The sequence below is a fragment of the Seriola dumerili genome, unplaced genomic scaffold (genome assembly GCF_002260705.1).
Source record: "Seriola dumerili isolate Sdu_G_001 unplaced genomic scaffold, Sdu_1.0 BDQW01000088.1, whole genome shotgun sequence".
Lineage (NCBI taxonomy): Eukaryota > Metazoa > Chordata > Actinopteri > Carangiformes > Carangidae > Seriola > Seriola dumerili.
In genome coordinates, this window is record NW_019174343.1 from 5,690,899 (window position 1) to 5,710,765 (window position 19,867).

The following is a 19,867-nucleotide window of genomic DNA, read 5'->3' on the forward strand; positions in this document are numbered from 1 at the left end:
ACTGGAAATGAAATGGAATTATGGAAATGAAAGAGCCAGGCTGTGTCTCAGTGAGGAGCCATTTCAGCCTGTTTTTATTCATTTGTTTACTTTCAGATGTGAGGCACTAACAACACAAAGTACATAGGGTGCATCTCTACCTTGCCTCTGCATCAGCTCATTGTAAATGATACAGGACAAACAAAGTGCTTACCTACAACTTTGAGCTCAGAGCTGGCATAGACGGCTCCATGTTCATTCTCCGCCACACACTGATACATCCCGGAGTCCAACAGACTAATCCTGGATATGGTCAGTCTACCAGCTTCCACATGGATCCTCCCCTGCAAATCAGGCCATTTGATTAATGATGGAAAACATTTTACCGTTTTTTTTCTTTGTTTTATGTTAACTGTATTTTGAATTATCATTATTATTATTGGTAGGAGTAGTTTTTATTGTCTGATGTGCATTTCATGTATATAAAATCACAATGAATGTCTATAACATTTTCATAAAAATCTAATCTTAGTTTTAGTGTTGGTGGTGTCTTACCTCTGCTGTTAGTGGCTGACCATTCTTCAGCCATCTGTATGCAGGGCTCGGCTTACCGATGGCTTTACATTCCCACTGCAGATTGGCATCTATTGCCATATGAGCATCTTTCAGTGTTTGGACCCAATGCAGATGCTCAACATCTGTAGGGAAGAGAAATGAATATGAATAATTATTGACAAAAATGTCAAAATTCTACAGGAGATGTGCTGTATTTACTCTAACCAATATCAAAATCTTAGAATGAGTCATTTAAACATTTAATTCCAAAGAACTGAGGAGAGCTACAACTTTTTTCTGACAATATACATTATGTAGCTGAAATATGGTTTGTATTAGCAGATAAATCCCATCAGCTTTTTTCAAACTTGGAACATGTTCTTGTCTGGTTTTGACAGCTGGACTGGTTTTGCAGTCTTCGGGTCAGATTTACATACATGAGAGGCCATGGCAAATTTGCACTACTTGTTTCATTCAATTTGCATTCACAGCCTGCGTGTAATTAGCTCCTGAATTACTAGGGCAGCAGCTCATTACACAGTTAGTGCCTGGGACTGACCTCAAGGTGCATTGTGCAGTAGGCATAGTTCACTGGGATTTGAGATAACCAAGTTCAGAAAAGAAATGAAATTTTCTCATTAAATTACAATATAGCCTGACCCTTGGGCCTCTTTGTGTTATTAAAGCAACTGGGGTCAATAAACTAAAAGACAAAAGAAAATGTATCTCAAAGAAATAACTGTTAATAACAGTTTTGCAATCAGAGGGGAGAGAGCTGAGCGAGAAGAGGGTGGATAGGGGATGATGATGATGTCTCACTACAATACTGAGGTAAAAGCAAAAGACTGTTCTTCCTACAGGGATTTCACAGTTCACTGTTTGTCAAGTTCAATGAGCTCAATTAGTTCATGAATCCTTGTCCCCTCCTTATTCTGTGTTCCAAAATATATTAAGATATTGTTCATTAATTCCTATCACGTTAAGAAGCTATTTTAGTTATATAGCTTTTATTAATTAGTTTATTTTTGGCTAACTAATTCTTCTGAGCTTTCCACATGTTTTTGTGGGTTGTCTGTCCCACCACGACCTCATTTTTCAATAAAACCGTGTTTACTTCAGTTTATTACCTCTCAGGAGTGCAGAATTTTCCATGTAAAACCTGAATGCACAATCAATCACAACTCGCCCAGCTCGTTGCTCTCCTGATCTTAAAATGCACAGACCACACTTTAAGAGGTGAAGTGCACTTTACAGGTGACAAACAGAGAGTGCCTCACGTAGCCAGCAAACTGACCTTTTAGGCTGATGTGGCTTTGCACAAACTGCCTCTACACTAGTTCAGCAGCAGGACAATAGTACAGTTTTTTTTTGTCACAAAAAGCATCAACTAAAAAGGAACTAAATTAAGTGAAGTGGGGCACGAACAGAAACAGGTAGTACTTTAAAAGCATGACACCTGATGTCATAAGGAAAACTAAGAATGAACCTTGAGAACACAGTTCTGAATAAATTATACAGACTTTACTATTATCTATGTCATACTGTTATATCTAGGTTTAAGTCAAGCTACAACAAGCTTTGGCAATACTGCTACATTTACGTATTCATTTTGTACATGCTTGCATTAGGCAAAATTATGCAAAACTATATAAAAAAAACTTTTTGCAGATGATTTTGAAATTTTCCTTCACCACCAAGCCATTACAGTCCCATAGGTTCACTTCACAAGGGCAATGAACAAACTAATCACTGTGTGTGCTTGAAGCTGTATCAGCTAAACTCAGTTCTCCTCTGCCTTAGAAAGCCCCAAAAAACTAAATTCTCATAACGAGACAAACTTGTTGTAAATTGTTCATTTCAGCACGTTTAAGCGATTTGACCATTAGAATAAGTGACGCTCCCTAAACTGGCCCTGTAAGGCTGCCTGTCATGCTCTGTTTGATTTACAAAAATGTTACCAAGCAGTAAAAAGTACAATTTCACACTGTGCCTGTCAGTAACCAGCTGACAAAAAAAGATTTTAGCAGAGTGGATGCCACAGGTGTTCTTGAATCACTTGTACGTGCCTCCTCTGTTCTTCTGTGCCAATTTGTTTGTACAACTGAGGCCTAATGTCTTGGTATAATCACATACACAAAATTAAATCTAAAATGGGCAGAGTGATATCTGCTATTAAAAGTGTCACTCATGTCTGTCTCCAACTGCACCTGATGTCTCATCTCTTAACCTTCCTCTGGGGAATGCGTGTTCTAGATAAAAAAAAAAAAAAGTATATTTTCTCAAGAATAACTTTTGCTACAAATTCGCACAATATTACAAAATTAGACAATGGATAATGTAGCTGTTGCAACAACCCTGAACTTACCCAGAATTGTTTTGTACAGAGCAGCCATGGAATAATTTACTATTGTTTTTCAGAATAGCTGAACGATTCCTAATGAGTCAGAGCTTCGTTTGAGGCTATTCTGACTGATACATGGAATATTAAACAGTAATCTATGGCAAGAATTTACAATAGTGGGGAAGTGAGTTGTCTTAAATTGTGTTTGTAGAATGAGTAGTTGGACATTTAACTGCTGATTATATTACAAACTAGTGCTACACCTTGTTTTAAATGATTTGATAACCTGATTTATATGTAAGTACTTGTTAATATCAATGCATCTATCTAAATATCTTGCATTTATGTCTGATTAACATAATCAGATTCATTTTTTGTATGTTTTTTTTCCTTGGACCACAGGATAAGTAGCTGTCAGACAACTTGAACAAAGTGCAACTGCTGAGTCCCAAGTTTCAATCACTGATGCTTGTCATTAGCTCTCTCAGTAGCTCAGGACCAAAACATCTCTCTAATTTTCTTTTTACAAATGAACCCTCTCTGCCTCTCAAGGAGTGGTATGTTAACAGAGTCCAAATCAAATGTGGAGAAGCAGCGTTTTGTTTCTTTGCACCACCAAAGTGGAACAAACTTGCAGAGGTTACGGGACTTAACATGATGTGACGACCTTTAAACAGTTTATGCTCTCCCCTTATTTCACACAGCACTTTATATTTCTTTCTGCTTTTAATTTCTTTAAAAACAATTTCTCTCTATTGAAATGCATTCCCTTTGAATGTATTATGTAAAGCACCTTGAATTTCCTTTTTGTATGAGATGTGCTACACAGACAAAATTGCCTTGCTACAGCTTTATGTCAACAACCACTTACAGCCTAATTTTAACACTGCTGAAGTCAAACTATGTCTCTGAATCCAAAATTCTATGTAAAACCAAAAAAAAACCCTAAAACCTTATTTACAGTCTGATATCCATCTTTTTTTATTAGTTCTGTATTAACACATGCACCACAGCAGACGGGAGCAGGGGAGACGCTCCCTCTGCTCTCTGCCTACAGAAGACAGCTGTGAGTATTCGCTCATGGAGACAGCGCTTTCTTACAACATACAAATGAGTCATTTCAAAGCTCGCAGTTGGACAGCCAGTTCCTTTTGAATCTACGGACCTATCCTGACATATGAGTAATCTCATTTTCTACTTCAAGCTACTGGGTTAAAAGAATTATTCAGTATGCCGGGGGAGATCTTTAACTTTAGATAGATAATGATAATGAGCACAAATAAAGACCAGATTATCCTGGCATTATAAGGCTATTTCATACTGAGAAAATAACCTAATTACTTTAGAAAGAACCAATAATAAAGCACTTCAGATATTTCTCCCAAAAAATGCTCCTGTTCTCACTTGACAGAAGGGCTGCTGCCATGTTTGTGTGTAGTAAAGTGCTGGATGTTAAATAGTATTGATTGAGGAGAAAAAGATTAGGGAGGAGAGACAGGAAGCAAAAGAATACATGGTTTCTTACTGTGGAATATAAGTTGCCCTCTGGCAACATTTCGTCCTCTGCTGTTTTCGGCAACGCACTCGTACACACCAGCATCCTCTGGGCGAAAATATGGAATTTCCAGAACCCCACTGGAGTGATTGATTTTAATCTTGCCGGGGAGTGGATTTCCATCAGCTCTTCTCCATGAGATGGAAGGCACTGGGCTGCAGAGGTCACACACACAAAAAGGTCACGCTGGCCACATGCTCCTGCACACAGGAGGACTGCTGCCATGTTTGCCAGTCTATTAGTTGTAAAAGAGAATGGCTGGCCACTTCAGAAATTTTGGCAACGCGACGTGAGGCGTAGAGCCTCACCGTGCTAATGTTTCTGACACTTACTTTCCTAAGGCAAAGCACTCCAGCTTCACTGATAATCCTTTAGAGACATGAAGGGTGTCAGGAAACTGAACTTCAATCTTTGGCTCGTATTCACCCATCACCACTGCATGAGGGTAAAAGCAAATCACATCAGTCAAAACACAAAATATGGACATTCAGTTTCATGTAATTCATATTGAATCTAAGAGCCACGGCGCCGACGACACTGGCAGAGAGCGGATGTGCGCGTGTTGACGCCGTATACAACAGCGTTTAACTTAGCGGATGGATGAGTTTGGATTACATATCTGCCTCAGCTCAAATCTGAAGTGGTACACATAAACGGTCCTGATGGGGTTGAGTGTGTGTGGCAGGCTCCTTGCTGAGGGTGTGTATGTGTGTGTGTGTGTGTGTCTGCATGCATTTTTGTCAGTGCAAACTACGTTTCTGGTTATGTAAATATGTGCCTTCATGCAGACAGAGAGGTTTCCTCGCATACATAACCCTGTATAGTTCACAGGCTTTTCCGGGGTGGCGCAGAAACCTTGCTCGTAAGCAAAAGCAAAAACAGTGTCACACTCAAGACAAGCGATTTATCTCCTCGCCTCACCCTCCCCTCCCCTCCAACAGTGAGTGTGTCAGTTCAGTGCGCAAGATAACCAGGAGCCAGCAGAGGAGAACTGAGCGCGTGCTTACCGTCCCGCCGCACCACCACGGGGGTTGGGGAGCTGAACACTGTGGCGTTGGTCATCATGTTTCTCACCGCGCACGTGTAGTTCCCCTCGTCTGAGGCTTCGACTTTGGCGATGTACAAGTTGCCCGTTCGCTGAGAGATGAAGCGCCGGGCGTCCTGCTGCAGGAAGCTGCGCTGTCCATTGAAAACCCATGAATATTTGATCTCTGAAAACAAATAAAGAAAAGGTCATGACTTGTGGATATTGAGACACAGAAGAGATACACTTTCAAAAATGACCTGGACAGCAAGACCTGTGACACATAGAGAAAAATATATTATTACAAATAGATATTCTATTCATCTGCCAGAAATATAGATATAAGATGACTCAGGACAAAGCTGCTGATATTCTATATTTTTCTTTTTGTCAACAAATCCCATGGTTCTGCAAAGTACTGCCTGAGGAGTAGGGATCGACCCATATGGTTTTTCAGGGCCGGTTAGTTATTAATAATCAAGGAGGCCATTAACCAATATTTGGAACCAATATGCCAAAAACAAAACTACTAAACTGCCCCATTTATATCAAAGAAAGTAGACAAAATAACAAACAGCTCAGATACAGATGATTCAACAACTATCTACAACAATTTTATTACAAACTGAACATTTTAACCTGCATGCAGGAGGATTTATTGAAGGACTGTTGTATTAGACTACATCAGTTTTAAATAGGTGTTCCTAAAACATTGCCAAATGAATGTATATTAGTCATTATCAGTTGTCTGGAACGACTAGATTGAATTAATTGCTTGCGGTGCTGTTCTTATCTGGGAACTGCATATATGCATTGAAATACCAATGTGTATACAACTCCATATACACCTGGTAGCCTAAAGAAAGATTTTTTTCTTTAATTTAATTATATTACCATATACTTGTATTATCACCATACAACATATTTTTCCCATCCACTCTTTCAAAATGTAACCAGTAGATTTTAATTGACTCAGTCTGCACATTTATCTAAGAACATTTATACAGGAATAATTTTACTAAAATTTCTTCTAAGTAGCAGCCGCTCATGTGCTGTCGTGCTGCAGTCAGTGTAGTGTCTCATCTCCAATTGAAGTTTGGTAGCGTTTGTTGCTGCTCTGTCTTAGCCCCATTAACATTGCGGTTTTCTTCATCACAGTGTCTAACTGCCCGCTGTACATTTAAACTTACACTAGTTCTGCTCCAGCACCCAGAGCTCTCTGTTCCTTTTAGCGACTTTCACTAACTCAGCAGTTGTTTACATGCTGTTCAGATCTGCTAGCTACTTTAGCTTAGCAGTTAGCGCTAGCTGCTCTCTCTCTCTCCCAGTGTGTCTTGGAGCGTGGTGTTGTTGAAACGTCATTGTAAAGTACTGTTTTATTTATTAAAACTTAAGTGGTGTGTGTTATCTTACCTCCGAAAAAACAGCTCTGCTCATTAACCGCAGCTGCTCTAGTCTGTGACCATCAGTGTGTATAGCAGCCTTCAGTGTGATAGGCTGTTATTCGTGACGTCTAACCAATTAGATGGTGCTGTGGGCGGGACATTGCTCCAGACAGGGATAGGCGTCTGCATATGAGCCAAAATAGCCCTTTTTAGATTTGTTTCTTTTTATTGGTTGTTACTTAAAAAACGAACTAAAAAAAAAAACACAAAAAAACAGACCATTCTGATAATGGGAAAAATGCTTAATATTGCATCTGTTAATCAGTCAGGCCGATAATGGATAGATCCCTATTGAGTGGCCATAGCCTCCTTATGTAAGGCCTACAATTGTATTGCCTGCCCATTACCACAGCCACACTGACTAATGATCACTTACCATGTAATATATCCCTGACTTCACCATGCACCTTTGTTATGAGATAATCAACGTTTTTCTCTGGCTCATCTGTGTATTTCTGGATACAATACAAGAGTGACACTGCTGCACCTGACATTTTCCTTTATTACAATGAAAACAGGCTCTGTAGTTTAATTTGGCTCAGTCCAATGTACACTGTAAATATTCATGAGCCCACAAAATGTGTATTAGTCCACTGCAAATAGTCCCTCCCCCCTCTGCCAACTGCACTTCATAACTTTGAGTAACGTTTGGGGGGAAAAAAACCTGACAATGTCCAGCTGTTTTGGAAAATGGTTTCACCTTATTTCACCAACTATATATTTGTGATCAGTTTTAAAAGAGTTATGACTCCGACAGGACTGAGCCGGCCTGGGTCTTGGTGCCGGACAGGATATTGAAGTAGGAAAGTATTGAGCGAGAGAGAGAGATGGACAACAGCTGTGAGAAATAACGCAGCCCCCTTATTCTATTAAATTGGACCGCTGCGTTGGTTCAGCTGGGGTGTGGACTCAGGGGCTCTGGGTAAGATGATACAGGTTCTTCTTGCGTAGAAGATGAACCTAGCAAAACTTTTGAAACATATCTTCAGATGATCATATACGTACGTAAGGGTAAATTCCATGTACACTTTGTGACGTAAAAAAACGTAACTCTGCTGTTTTTCTAGCAATAATCAATGAAGGAAAAAAAAAAGACTGCCTTCATGATACCTCTCCAGAATAGTAAATTCCTGTCTCTGCGTATTATTAACTGCTGTGGAGTGTTTTGGCATCTTAGAAGCCTTCAGAGTCATGAATGTTACTCAAACCTGCTTTCCTGAACTGCATTTCATTGTCTCATTGGAACCTGAAACACACCCTTGGCATTTTAATGCTGTTTTCAGTCTGAACGTATTGGTTTTGACCTTTCATGGGATTCATTGAGTATAAGAGGAAAAATAGAATAACTTCTTTTAAGTATGAACCATGGCTGGTTTCGCAGTAAAATCAGGCAAAGATGGAATTCAAAAGACATGTCAGCATGCAAGTCACATACTTTCTCATTAGTCCCTAAACAGCTTACTTTACTGTAGTCTGTATTATTAGATCTGTTTTACTTCATCCTCAGCTCTTGTCATATCAATAGGATTCATGTCAAAACAAAGAATGGAACAGAAATGATAAGAATGTAAATGCAGAACTGTAACACACACAAACACACACACACACACACACTGAGAGAGAGATGTCTGCAGGGATCGCAGAGCTGACTTGGGTATTAGGGAAACCCTCTTGCATCAGGCACATGACAATACCACGGTCAGCCCCTTTTGACTCGGCAGACGACAAAAAAGTCTCACTCACTTCCTTGAGGGAAAACACTGAATTAAAATCATTACAGGGAAAGTCAGGGCAGAAACTGACAGACCTTTCATGATTAGGGACTATCAGAGACTGGGTCTGTTTAAGAGCTGCAGTCTCACAGCAACAGAGGACTTGCAGGCACATAATCTCATGTCCTCTGACAGAGTTTAACTCTCAGCACGGCTCCTTTTAGACCACTTACCTATTGATTGCTCAAGGAATCTTCCCATTTTAATAAGGAGCATCACTGTATTCCTCAAGTGGTGCATCAACATGCATTAAAGTAGCTTTAACATAATTCAAACCATATGCCAATAAAAAAATAAGAAACTATATTTGCACCATTTTTTCAATTTTAAAGCACCTCAAGCTAGCATTGTCATGTAGTGCAAATCCCATCAAATGTGTGACTACGCTCTGTTTAAGAGGAAAAATAAAGAGGGAGGCTTTTAAAGAGGGAGTGAGGGAAAGCTGGAGGGCAAATTGCTAAAGTGTGGAATCCCACGTGGCCGCAGGATTCAGCTGGAAACAGAAGCGGAGAAAGGCTGGTACGCTGGCGTGAAATTGTGCTGGTGGGCACCGAATGGCTGCAGGAGTGCAGACCACTTTGAGGGTCTGCTAATCAGCAGCACACAGACACATGAGCCGACTCACAGCTGTGCCATGGGATAAATGCTCCCCCGGCCACAGCAGCCACTAGCAGCCTTTATTACCCACAGATAACCTGCCCACATCGAGGGGGAAGAAAAAAAAAAAAATGACAGTTGGTGAAGTGGAGCACTGGAGACTTTATAGATGACAGCATGGTCACAGATCATATGGGCGAGAAAAGTGGGCTCAAGGTTAAGCAGTGTGAGGCTATGAACTATAGATGTGAAGGCACGGGTCTGAGCAGGTAGAGCGGTGGCTGATCATAAAAAAAGTTCCCCTGTCTGACAGATAAGGAGAGGTGAGTGGAAAACAGGATGTCAGAGTCTGAAAAAGAAGAGCAGCAGAGAGTAGAGGGAGGGAAGGTATAAAAACAAAAGAGACACAGCAGTGTTACAGGGAGATAATAAGCAACAGGGTGAGGAACAATAAAGATTGCTGAGGCAAGCAGGAGTGTGAGACTACAGTGGGCAATGCAGAAGAGTTAAGACAGAGAGCTGTACCTCCGTAATGGGGTGGAGGGCCACAGAGCAGAACCACAGCTTGACCCTCTCTCACCGACACCATGTTCCGTGACTTCCTGTTGAAGTTCTGCAGAACTGTTGGATACAGAATAAAAAAAATAAAAAATTTAAAAAAAAAACAAACTTTTCAAGGTCTGGCAGCTGCAATAAGTTTTACCGAGAGGTGACATCCAGGGAAGGACGTTTCATTCTACAGGATATTTCCCTGTTTGTTCACATTGCTTTACAAGTCAAAGCTGAGATTCCCCTGTTAATACCGCAGCGTGCACGGGAGATCAGGCAGAGGGTGCACCAATCAAGCTTAAGAGATTACTTTCACCTTTAATTAAATGCTGCTGTGCTGTGCGAGAGAATAAACAGCCGGAAGACATATCAATCCCAAAGTCTTAGAAATACCAACCGAGTCCCAGGGATCAAGCAAATATCAGCAGTGGTCAAATCACAACTCACTTGATTAAAAATAACCCCAAATGAAGACATAGCCTACAGTACAGTCCTCATTCCTTCATGGTTCCACTGGTGTTAGAGACTAGTATGAAGATGTCACTCATATGGCAAAGAACATTCAATCAGAGAACATCTCAAAAATCTGAAATTCCCTTCATCTGAAAATCTGCAGTGAAGATAACCTCGGACATTTCTGTGACACCACTTTTTTTAAATGCTCATTAGTACTAAAATAGTGTAATTAAAGAAGTTGTTCAAATAGCAAGAAGAACAAACATTTAATTTTGAATTATACAGGTGATTTTATCAGGTGTAGAAGATACAGAAAAGAAATGCTGTGATTCAGACTAATTAGTTAATGAAGTTTCAGCCTGTTACCATCTGCAAACATCTTATGTATTTTGAAGTGCAAAAAAGATTAAAAGTAAATTTGTTATAACTTGAGTATCTCCAAGACCCAAATGCAGACAAACTCGAAACAAAAAGGGAACTTGATGAACAGAAAAAAGTCCCAAAACTTACACAGAACTGGTGCAGAAGGAAAGAAATGGAGGTTCAGGTACGAAACTCAGAAAATCCAAACTAAGGTACCTAATCCAAAAGACTGGCAAAAACATGAGGAAACACATGAGGAAGCACATGAGGAAGCACACGAGGAAACACACGAGGGGATTGAACAGGAACAAACTGTGACAAAACAGACAGACTGACAGAGACAATAGGGAGTACAGAGATGTAAGTACACAAAGGAGGCAAGGGTAATTGAACACAGGTGGAACACATTAGGGGCTGAAAATCACTAAGGGGGGAAATGGGGAAAAGACAGGAAGTGAGACACACAAGGGGAAGGGATTTCCAAAGTAAAACAGGAAATAAACCAAAGGTCCAAATCAAGAATCCAAACCAAGTCCCAAAGTCCAAAAGAAAGAGTCCCCTCAGACCATGACAAAATTACCCAGCTAGCACAAAATCTGGGTGACATTTAGCATCCTAGCATGCTGTCATGACTTGTTGAATAAATTTAGCTAAGAAGGACTTTTAGCCTGTTACCGACTACTAATATCTACTGTATTTTGAAACTTGAAAACATATGATATAATACCTGTAAGTAAATAATAAGAGTAAATTATGCAGCTACCAGAAAATATATATATAATATATGTTGATGTGTAGCATTACAGTATGCTGGCATGCAATGTTAGCATATTTAAATGCTACTGTTAGCATGCTATGTAACTTTACGGTACTGCTTGAACTGGCATAGTTTGTTTGACACAAATGACTGTATGTAAAGATGAATGACATGACAGCTCACAGCAAAACAGACGTTGTTTTTTGTCTCAGATCAGGGCTCTACTAACATCCTCCAACACCTCAGCTTGTTAGCCAGTAACAGAAAATATTCTTCCATTTTTGATGGATAAACATGTCAGTCATTCAGTTCTGCTAATTTCATATGAGGATTATTGCAAAAATACGCCCTCTGTCATCTTTCCAGCATTAGGAAATGGTTATCCAGGCTTTCTTGTCCTCCTGCTCTCCTTCTTGCCTAAGCCAAGATGCAGTTAGTCCAAAACTCTGCAGCAAGATTACTCACTAAGGCCTCATATCAATCTCATAGCACCCTGGTTCTGATGTCCCTACTCTGGCTTCCGATCAAATCAAATTTAGGATTCAATTTGCGGCCTTGAATAATCTTGGTCCAAAATATATCAGTGAGCTACTAATGCCTTATACCTCTGCTGGGCCCCTCAGCTGTAGCTCGTTCAACACTGAAAACACATGGGGACTGTGCGTTTTGCTGTACTGTGGAACAGTCTCCCCCTGGGAGTCAGGTCCGAAAACTCTCTTGGGTGTTTTAAGCCACAGCTGAAGACTTATATTTTTCTCAGTGATGTTGTGCTTTAAGCATTATGTACACTATTTTGATTTATAATACCTCAAACAGTTTTTTTTTAGTTTCCACTGTACTATGAATCTTGATGTACTGTTGTTTTTACTCATCTTTTACTCTTTTAACCTTTTATTCTTTTGCAGTTTGTAGTAAGTAGTTTGTAATCTAGGTTTTGAAAAAAGTGCCACATAAATAAAATTATTTATACTAATAACACTTACTTACTTATTGAACTGAATATCTTTGGATTTTAAACTGTTGGTCTGACAAAGTCAAATATTTGGCCTCTGGGAACTTGTGATGTTTATTTTTCACTATTTTGTTATATTCTGCCGACCCATTAAATCAAATGTTTAATTGACCAGCTGAAGAATAGTCATTAATTAGTGCCCTATTCTAAATTCAGTCATGCATAGTATCACAACAAATCAAATTAAAAACAGCACAATGTTACGTCTCTTACATAATACACACATTCAAAAATCAGAATAAATTATCTACTCACATGCAAACTGGACTTTTGCCTCCCTGCTGACAACAGTCCCAAATGTATTGGTGGCGATGCACTGATACACTCCTCCATGGTTGATGACGTGAGGGTTATTGATCAGCAGGTTACCCTCTACAAGACTGTAGTTTGGCTCCGACTCTGTGTTTATGTCTCTGCCATCCACTTTCCACCTGTAGATACAGGAAATCACAAAGTCAAAATCATTTGGAAAAGAACCAGAAAAACATCCCACAAGCACACATACAGTTAGAAATTTAACTGCCCTCCTACATCTAATGAATGACTTCACTTAAATATTAATGTAGCAAATACAGTAAAACAGCCAGCTATCATAAAAAGCTCAGTAGAGCACATTCAATGATGCTACACGCTGTAGTCTCACCCTGTGGTCAAAGGGCAGTGGAAACACTTACCTGTAGTGCGGAGGCGGGTTTCCCTTCGCTTTGCAATTAATAAACACCTGCTTATCGTCAGTGCTCAGTGGGAAAATACTGTCACTGGGCTCCTGGGTGAAGACAGGACCGTGGCGTGTATTCTCTGTGTTGAAAAAAACCCATTAGCTGTACAATGGTGCTGAGCAAGTGACACTGAATTAATGTAAAAAATAAATCACTCAGGAAGCTTAAACCCTACACCCATATAATTAGCTGCCAACATGGCTCTATGAGTGGATTCTGCATTCAATATACTTCTTACGTACATGTCACAAGGCAGATAATGCACTGTGATGAGGGAGCAATTAACTAAAGATAACCCTGTAGCATATCAGCTAACTGGCATATACTATGCAATCTGCAACACGTGAGAGGGTGTCTTTTATCTTTCTGCCCTCACTCACAGTCAGAGCACTTACATGCACAGAGGTCATTTATATATGGTATATCCAGATTAGGGTTTACGGTGAGGTGATTTCTCTAATAACATAGAATTAACATTTTTTACCTCCACCTTCACTTGCCTGTTTATTTGTGAGCAGGATTAAGCAATACATACTCAACCAATTTGCACTGAACTTGGTGGAGGAATGAGGCATTGGCCACAGAAGAACCTATTAAATTTTGGAACAGATCCAGATCATTTATTATGAATTTTTTTCTCCTAAAGCTGGTGTATGTTGTTTGACACAGACCTTGGTGTAGAAGGTCTGTGCTCTCTGAGTTACTGTTGCACAAGTGCAGTTACAGGAAATGGAAAAGAAAAAAAAAAAGTAGTCATTATTGTTGCGCTAATGAATTGACTGTTTGCTAAACCAGCTTTCCATTCTCACACATTATCAGCTGCTGTAACAGTAAACTGTAAAAATGGTTGAATTTGTTGTTAGCAGCCGACTTTTTAATGCCTCTGTCTGACTTGTTTTGTACTTGATGTCTGTACATCAATTACAGTTCAACAAAATATCATGCTATCATCATGCTTTCAACACTTTGATGTTCTGGATTACTCATGTAAATATTATGTAAGTATTATTGTCCTAATTCAGTCACTGTGGGTGTATGTGTGTATCCCCTTGGCTTTTCAGTCCTTTAGTCCTACTGTTGTTGCATATACTATGCCTGCAGATGTTTCACAATAAAAGCCCTGTTAAGAAATTAAGGGCTTCTGTCCAATGAAACGCTAGAGGGCTTTTAATGCGTGATGCGGTAACTTTAACAGGGAAGATGGGAGCTGATCAATATGAGATTTCTTATCAAAAATATGACCAATTATACTTATCAAACAGAGGAAATAAGAAATAAAAGCCCACCTCTAATAAAGACCAGTTATCCTCTGCAGTTGAGGTAAATAAAGGCCCTGGCTGCTATTTCAGGAAATAGGGTATGCTTTATGTTGTTATTATCTTAATGATAGTAGGATAACTTGAATAATGCGAGTTACTGTAATAAGTATTGCCATAGTCTGCTTAATATGAATTATTAAAGAGCCAGTAAAGCTGTTGTCTATATGCATGTTGTTTGGGCCTGTGTGTCAGTCAGTCAAACCTGTTGTGCTGGTTAGCTCCAGCCAGACTATCAATACACAGGAGTAATTAACCGATGTTGCACTAATTACTCCCGTGAAATCTAACATTTCTTCAATAGATGCACACTCTGTCACACACACACACACACACACACACACACACACACACACACACACACACACACACACTGGTGTCCAGATTCTCCCTTTCCTCTGACACCATGCGTCATATTTCAAACTACACACCAGTGTTTGTCTTGAAAAAATAGTTCATTTCTCCTCTTTTTTCCTTTTTGTGCACTTGAGAGGATGAAATGCTTTTTTACACATCTCTAACCTTGACTAGGACAAAGAGTACTCCCTCCCTTATCATCATCCTAATGAGAGTGGGAGTCTTTGCCTCAGGTAAGGGCCTTGTTTCCACAGCCTCTGAGGGAGGTGCTTCATTTTTACCCTGGTTGCAGTGTCCTTTAAATTAAACAAATTAATGAACCTTTAATAGCCAGGCTTTTTCACCTGGGAAATGATCGGTCTGTTTGTGTGTACGCTACCCTGTAAACACACCGACTGGACTGACCACTACCACACATGAACACACTCACATACAAATTACACTTAATTAGGTTTCATTAGAATGCATACAAATGTGAGCTCAGTAGCGCGTATATACAGTATGTATGTACAAGGCAGCATGCAATGCCATGTGCATAACCCTTCATTCTCTGCTCTTGTGTTAGCAGCGTGCATAGATACACCTCAGTGAAAACTGCTGACTTGAGATGAGCTGCTACATCAATGGAAATTGAGTCATAAATAATACAATAGGTCCCACTCAATATACTAATATATACATTTAAATGTATTTGTTTGATGACTTGTGAACGGTTGGCTTGAGTTCAGTATACAATAGATCTGTCAAATGTGACTATGGACATTAAATCTCACTCGGTTTTCTAGGCTGCAAAAGTTTCCCTTTCTAGACATAAAGTGTGAGCGCTTAGTGAGATTCTAACTCCTTAGCTGTAGCTCATACAGGTATTAGGGGACTAAAGGCTAATGTTATTCTGCCTTTCTCTCAGCTGAAAGAGCATTTCATGGATCTATGTTTCTGAGGACAGACTACAGAATAAATTAGAGTTAAGAAAAGAGTTAGTGTGGATTTTTATGTGCCGCTTTGCCACATTTCATGTAAGTGGCAGCAGTCGGACATAAAGCAAGAAAATTGCATTATAAAACAGGGAGGCATAAAAAAAGAAAAGAAAAAAAAGACAAGAGTTATCAGTGCTGCTCTGGAAAGAGAATTTAAACTCTGGTCGCAGTTGACAAGTGAGATCAAAATGTCATTATAATAGTCAATCTTTTGACACGTGGCAGTTTCACAGTCTGACCTTGTGACAATTTCATCCTGTAATAACAAAATGTACAGCACTAAATTCAGATGTCTGGCACTGTGGTACTTTGCTAAGATCTTTAAAACTGAATTGGGATCCACAAATTTGGTCACGTTCTTCCTGTTTGTAGATTTTGCCCAGATACAAAAGCTACGAAAATGATAATCCCTTCTGAGACAACTATCATTACACCTTCAAATGAAGCGATAACATAAACATGCATGAGACAGAAGCAAACCTCCCCTGTGAGAGGTGTTTGTATATCAGATGTGTCATGACAGGCGACTTGAATTGGCATCTTACCAGCCAGGCACTCTTTGAGTGACAGAAGGATTAACAGTTCCCATGGCAACAACATCTTCATTTTCCAAGGTCAAAGATTCTTCTTCTTCCCATCCAGTGACCAGATAGTGAAGAATATTTCCTGGTCAAACACTCTTCCCTTTGGCTCTGGAAAAAAAAAATGCACAAATGAACACTGTGGAGATGAGAAGACACGGTCTACGTCGAGCCTTCTGGGTAAGAAAAAAAAAAAAAAAAAAAACAGGCTGCAACTTGTGGAAAATCGGTGAGCCATTAATAATTCATTCAACCAAATAAGCAGAGCCAAGATCTCATGCTGAAGGGCCAGCCAGCAGCTGATACTGGGGAGCTGATATTTAGTGTATACATACTGCTACTACACTATCTCCCAGGAGCAAGTCAAGCAAAACAAAAAAAGAAGCTCCCAGCAGCAGCAGCAGCAACAGATGAGCTGAGCATCCTGCCAAAGGTAATGTTAAGCTTTCTATAAACTGTTGGTTCAACATATTTACTCTAGCAGAATGTGTGTATTAAATGCATGGTATATACAGCATCACAGGGAATGCTAATGAGTGAAGACAGACACACTGAACTGAGGCAGAAAAATGATCCATCTGTGGGCAAATGATCCAAAGCCCTTCAAACCCCTTTAAACCATGCAGACAGACAGACCATGGATCATGATGCCAGGAACTATTGACATCCAATCATGACAAAAAAAAAAACAAACAAAAAAAAAAAAATGCTGTTTTCCTGCAGTCAGCATTACGACACATCTCTGTGCCTGCACTTCTGAGCTGAAAGCTTCTATAATCATGATTGAATGTATGTCAAAAGAGTGCTAATTGCCAACAATGATGAACCTGCAGAGAATTATCACCTCGGCTCTATGGAGCGTTTCAGCATCTTTCAGCTGCTTGTTTTGGTTTTGTGGCTCCACAATTTTAATGTCTATTTAATAGTCACTCTGCTTTTGTAAAGGAAATTTAGATACAACAGAATGTCAGTGTGTAAGGAACATAAGAGCCAGGCTGATGAGACATTCAGAGAAATATTGATCATGTTAAATGATTAATATCATAAATTGTATTATTATTATTATTATTATTATAATTATTATTATTATTATTACTATCATTGTCATTATCAAGCCATTTATTTAATAATTTATGGCGAATTACCTGTTAGCAGTTCCTGTTTTCAATGCATCCATGGATGTACAGATAACTATCACTGGGCTACTTTAATACTGAAGGAAACTTAAAAACATGATGATTCTCAGGCAGGTTTTGGAGGTTTAGGGAGTATCTTTTTTTTTATAGTCAGTCACAGAAAGAATAATATCCTTGGCATAAGTCACACTGAATCTAAAAATGTGTTTATCATGTCAGTGTGTTCAGATTTAATATAACATGATGTTCACATTTACATTTTGAAAATTAATAAAAATGATTGGTACCAATACCTACTCATCATGCAGAACAGTTGCACCCCTGGTTTCTTATGTAGATCAAAGACATGGATGTGTTGACACTATACTTTTGTAAGAATACATGTTTGCCTAAAGATTTTGTCCTAAAATTTGACTCGAATAAGCTTGTGCAGAATTGAACAAATGTCACATGTAAAATACTACAAGTATTTTGCTAGTATGACCTCGCACAATGTTCACAAACATACCGTTTCTCCTCAGATTTCTTTTGTCCTTTCCTGTCTGAGCTCCTGTAGTAAATTGTTGCAGACAGATGGATGTAACAAGAAAGGGCGAATCACTAATCACGAAGGGAAGACGGGAGAAAAAAGCATTAGCTGTGTAGAGAGTGAAGTAGATTCATTCTGCTCTCTATTATTTATTCTAAGAGGGCACAATACTGATCACCCAAGCTTCATCTTGTCAGTCATCATTATTGATTTGGTTTCCGCTTTTTTTCTTCTACTGTCTGTCTTTTTGTTTGTCATCCTGGCCGTTGACTTGTCATATGTCTCAATCACATATGGAAGGGTTGATCAATAAGGAGATTTGGTTGATAGCTTTAGTTATGAGACTCACTGGGTTGATACATTTCGCCTGTTCTGGAGAAAACCGATGAAGAAACTTTATCCATCTAACAATAGACGCTGCATTCTTTTGACCTACTTGGAGTAAGTGGAACGTTCTGTTCTTCAATAAAGTGTTTTGCCTTATGCTAATCTCGGTCTCGTTTAAAGTCAAAGGTAATTATATGCTGATTAAGGTGCTGGATGAATAGGTCTTAAGTGAATGACACAAAGCTGCATATGGTAATTTCAGTAAGATGCAAGACTTTTTTTTTTATCATGGGCTCTGAGAAACTTTTAATCAATGTGAAATGTTTTCCAGACATTTTGTCAAAACGCCTATCTGCAATCAATACTGTTATAGGCTGGCACCTGTAAGTAATTCTAAATCAATGTGTTTTAAAATTCAGACATGCTTGCCAAGTGCCATGTTAGAAGAGGAATTCAGAACAGGTCAAATTACAGTCAAATGAAAATGCCGAGAAAGTCTGTATGTTATAAGCGCTCCCATGATTTTGACTGACAGCTAGTAAACACCTCATAAATCTTTACATATGAAAAAAAATGAGGTTCTTCATATTGATTAAACTGATTTGCTAATTATGTCTTTAGCATTTCAGGGTGGAATTTGAATTGAGCGATTTGAAAACATCTAATGAGAAGCATTTACTCCTCACCACAGCATGATCAGTAGATCTAACTGCACTATATTTAACATATAACTACTAGGTAATAATGTAATATCTACATTAATGCCCACATAATTCATTCATGCATGTGAATCGAAGACAGATCATTTGCCGGTGCGAGGATGCTCAACGAGGAGCCACTGGTATTTAGTGGATTGTGAGGATATGGGAACCATTACAGCCCATTGCAGGAGGTTGAGGTTGTCTAACAAGCCCCTGCAGCCTTGAGTCATTAGCGTACGCGCTCTGCCCCAATGATCGATGTTAATTTACGTTCGCTGCAGTCAGCTATCCACTTTCAATTTCAAGCTGATCAACTTTATTTCATCTACTCGCGAACACATGTCCTTTGTTCGTTTAGCATTCAAAGTCAAGCTTAAGGAGCCTTATTGCATTTAGCCATAGACAGTAGCTATTATGCACAGTGAAGAGATGCAGAGATGCAGAGACCACAAATCCCGTGAGGTATATAAGAGAGGGAGCTGGCACTGTTCCCCTGTCAGATAGCACACAACTCTGTTTTAATGATGCATAGGTCCTTGGCATCCTTGGGGAGGATGTGTTTCTTGGTCACAGTCCAGAAATTTAAAGTAGTTGCTTGTGATTCCTATGATTAATTTATATACCCTAGAAAAAATACAATGGTAATAATTCTTGTGCCCGACGGATGGTGGTCGCAGGTGTTGGAAATACCAAATGGGATGAGGCCAAGCTAATGGTGCCTGGAAGGGAAACTATCTGTCAGGGATAATCCCTAATATTGTAACACTATTGCATAGATAATGTGCTTCCCCCGCCTGTCTCCCCAGCCCGTGATATTGA

General features: G+C 39.3%; 1 protein-coding gene across 1 annotated transcript in view; it reads right to left on the reverse strand.

Annotated features, from left to right (window-relative positions):
• Nucleotides 1-16,374, reverse strand: part of LOC111221735 (contactin-4-like) — a 42,684-nt gene extending 26,310 nt beyond the window's left edge. Inside the window, exons 1-9 of the mRNA XM_022745268.1 lie at nucleotides 16,303-16,374; nucleotides 13,080-13,201; nucleotides 12,661-12,836; nucleotides 9,794-9,889; nucleotides 5,438-5,641; nucleotides 4,763-4,865; nucleotides 4,401-4,585; nucleotides 535-677; nucleotides 194-323 (exon numbers count right to left, since the gene is read on the reverse strand). Coding sequence (XP_022600989.1) covers nucleotides 194-323; nucleotides 535-677; nucleotides 4,401-4,585; nucleotides 4,763-4,865; nucleotides 5,438-5,641; nucleotides 9,794-9,889; nucleotides 12,661-12,836; nucleotides 13,080-13,201; nucleotides 16,303-16,374 — 1,231 coding nt within the window. The remainder of the gene's footprint in view (nucleotides 1-193; nucleotides 324-534; nucleotides 678-4,400; nucleotides 4,586-4,762; nucleotides 4,866-5,437; nucleotides 5,642-9,793; nucleotides 9,890-12,660; nucleotides 12,837-13,079; nucleotides 13,202-16,302) is intronic.
• Between the last annotated feature and the right edge of the window lie 3,493 nt (nucleotides 16,375-19,867).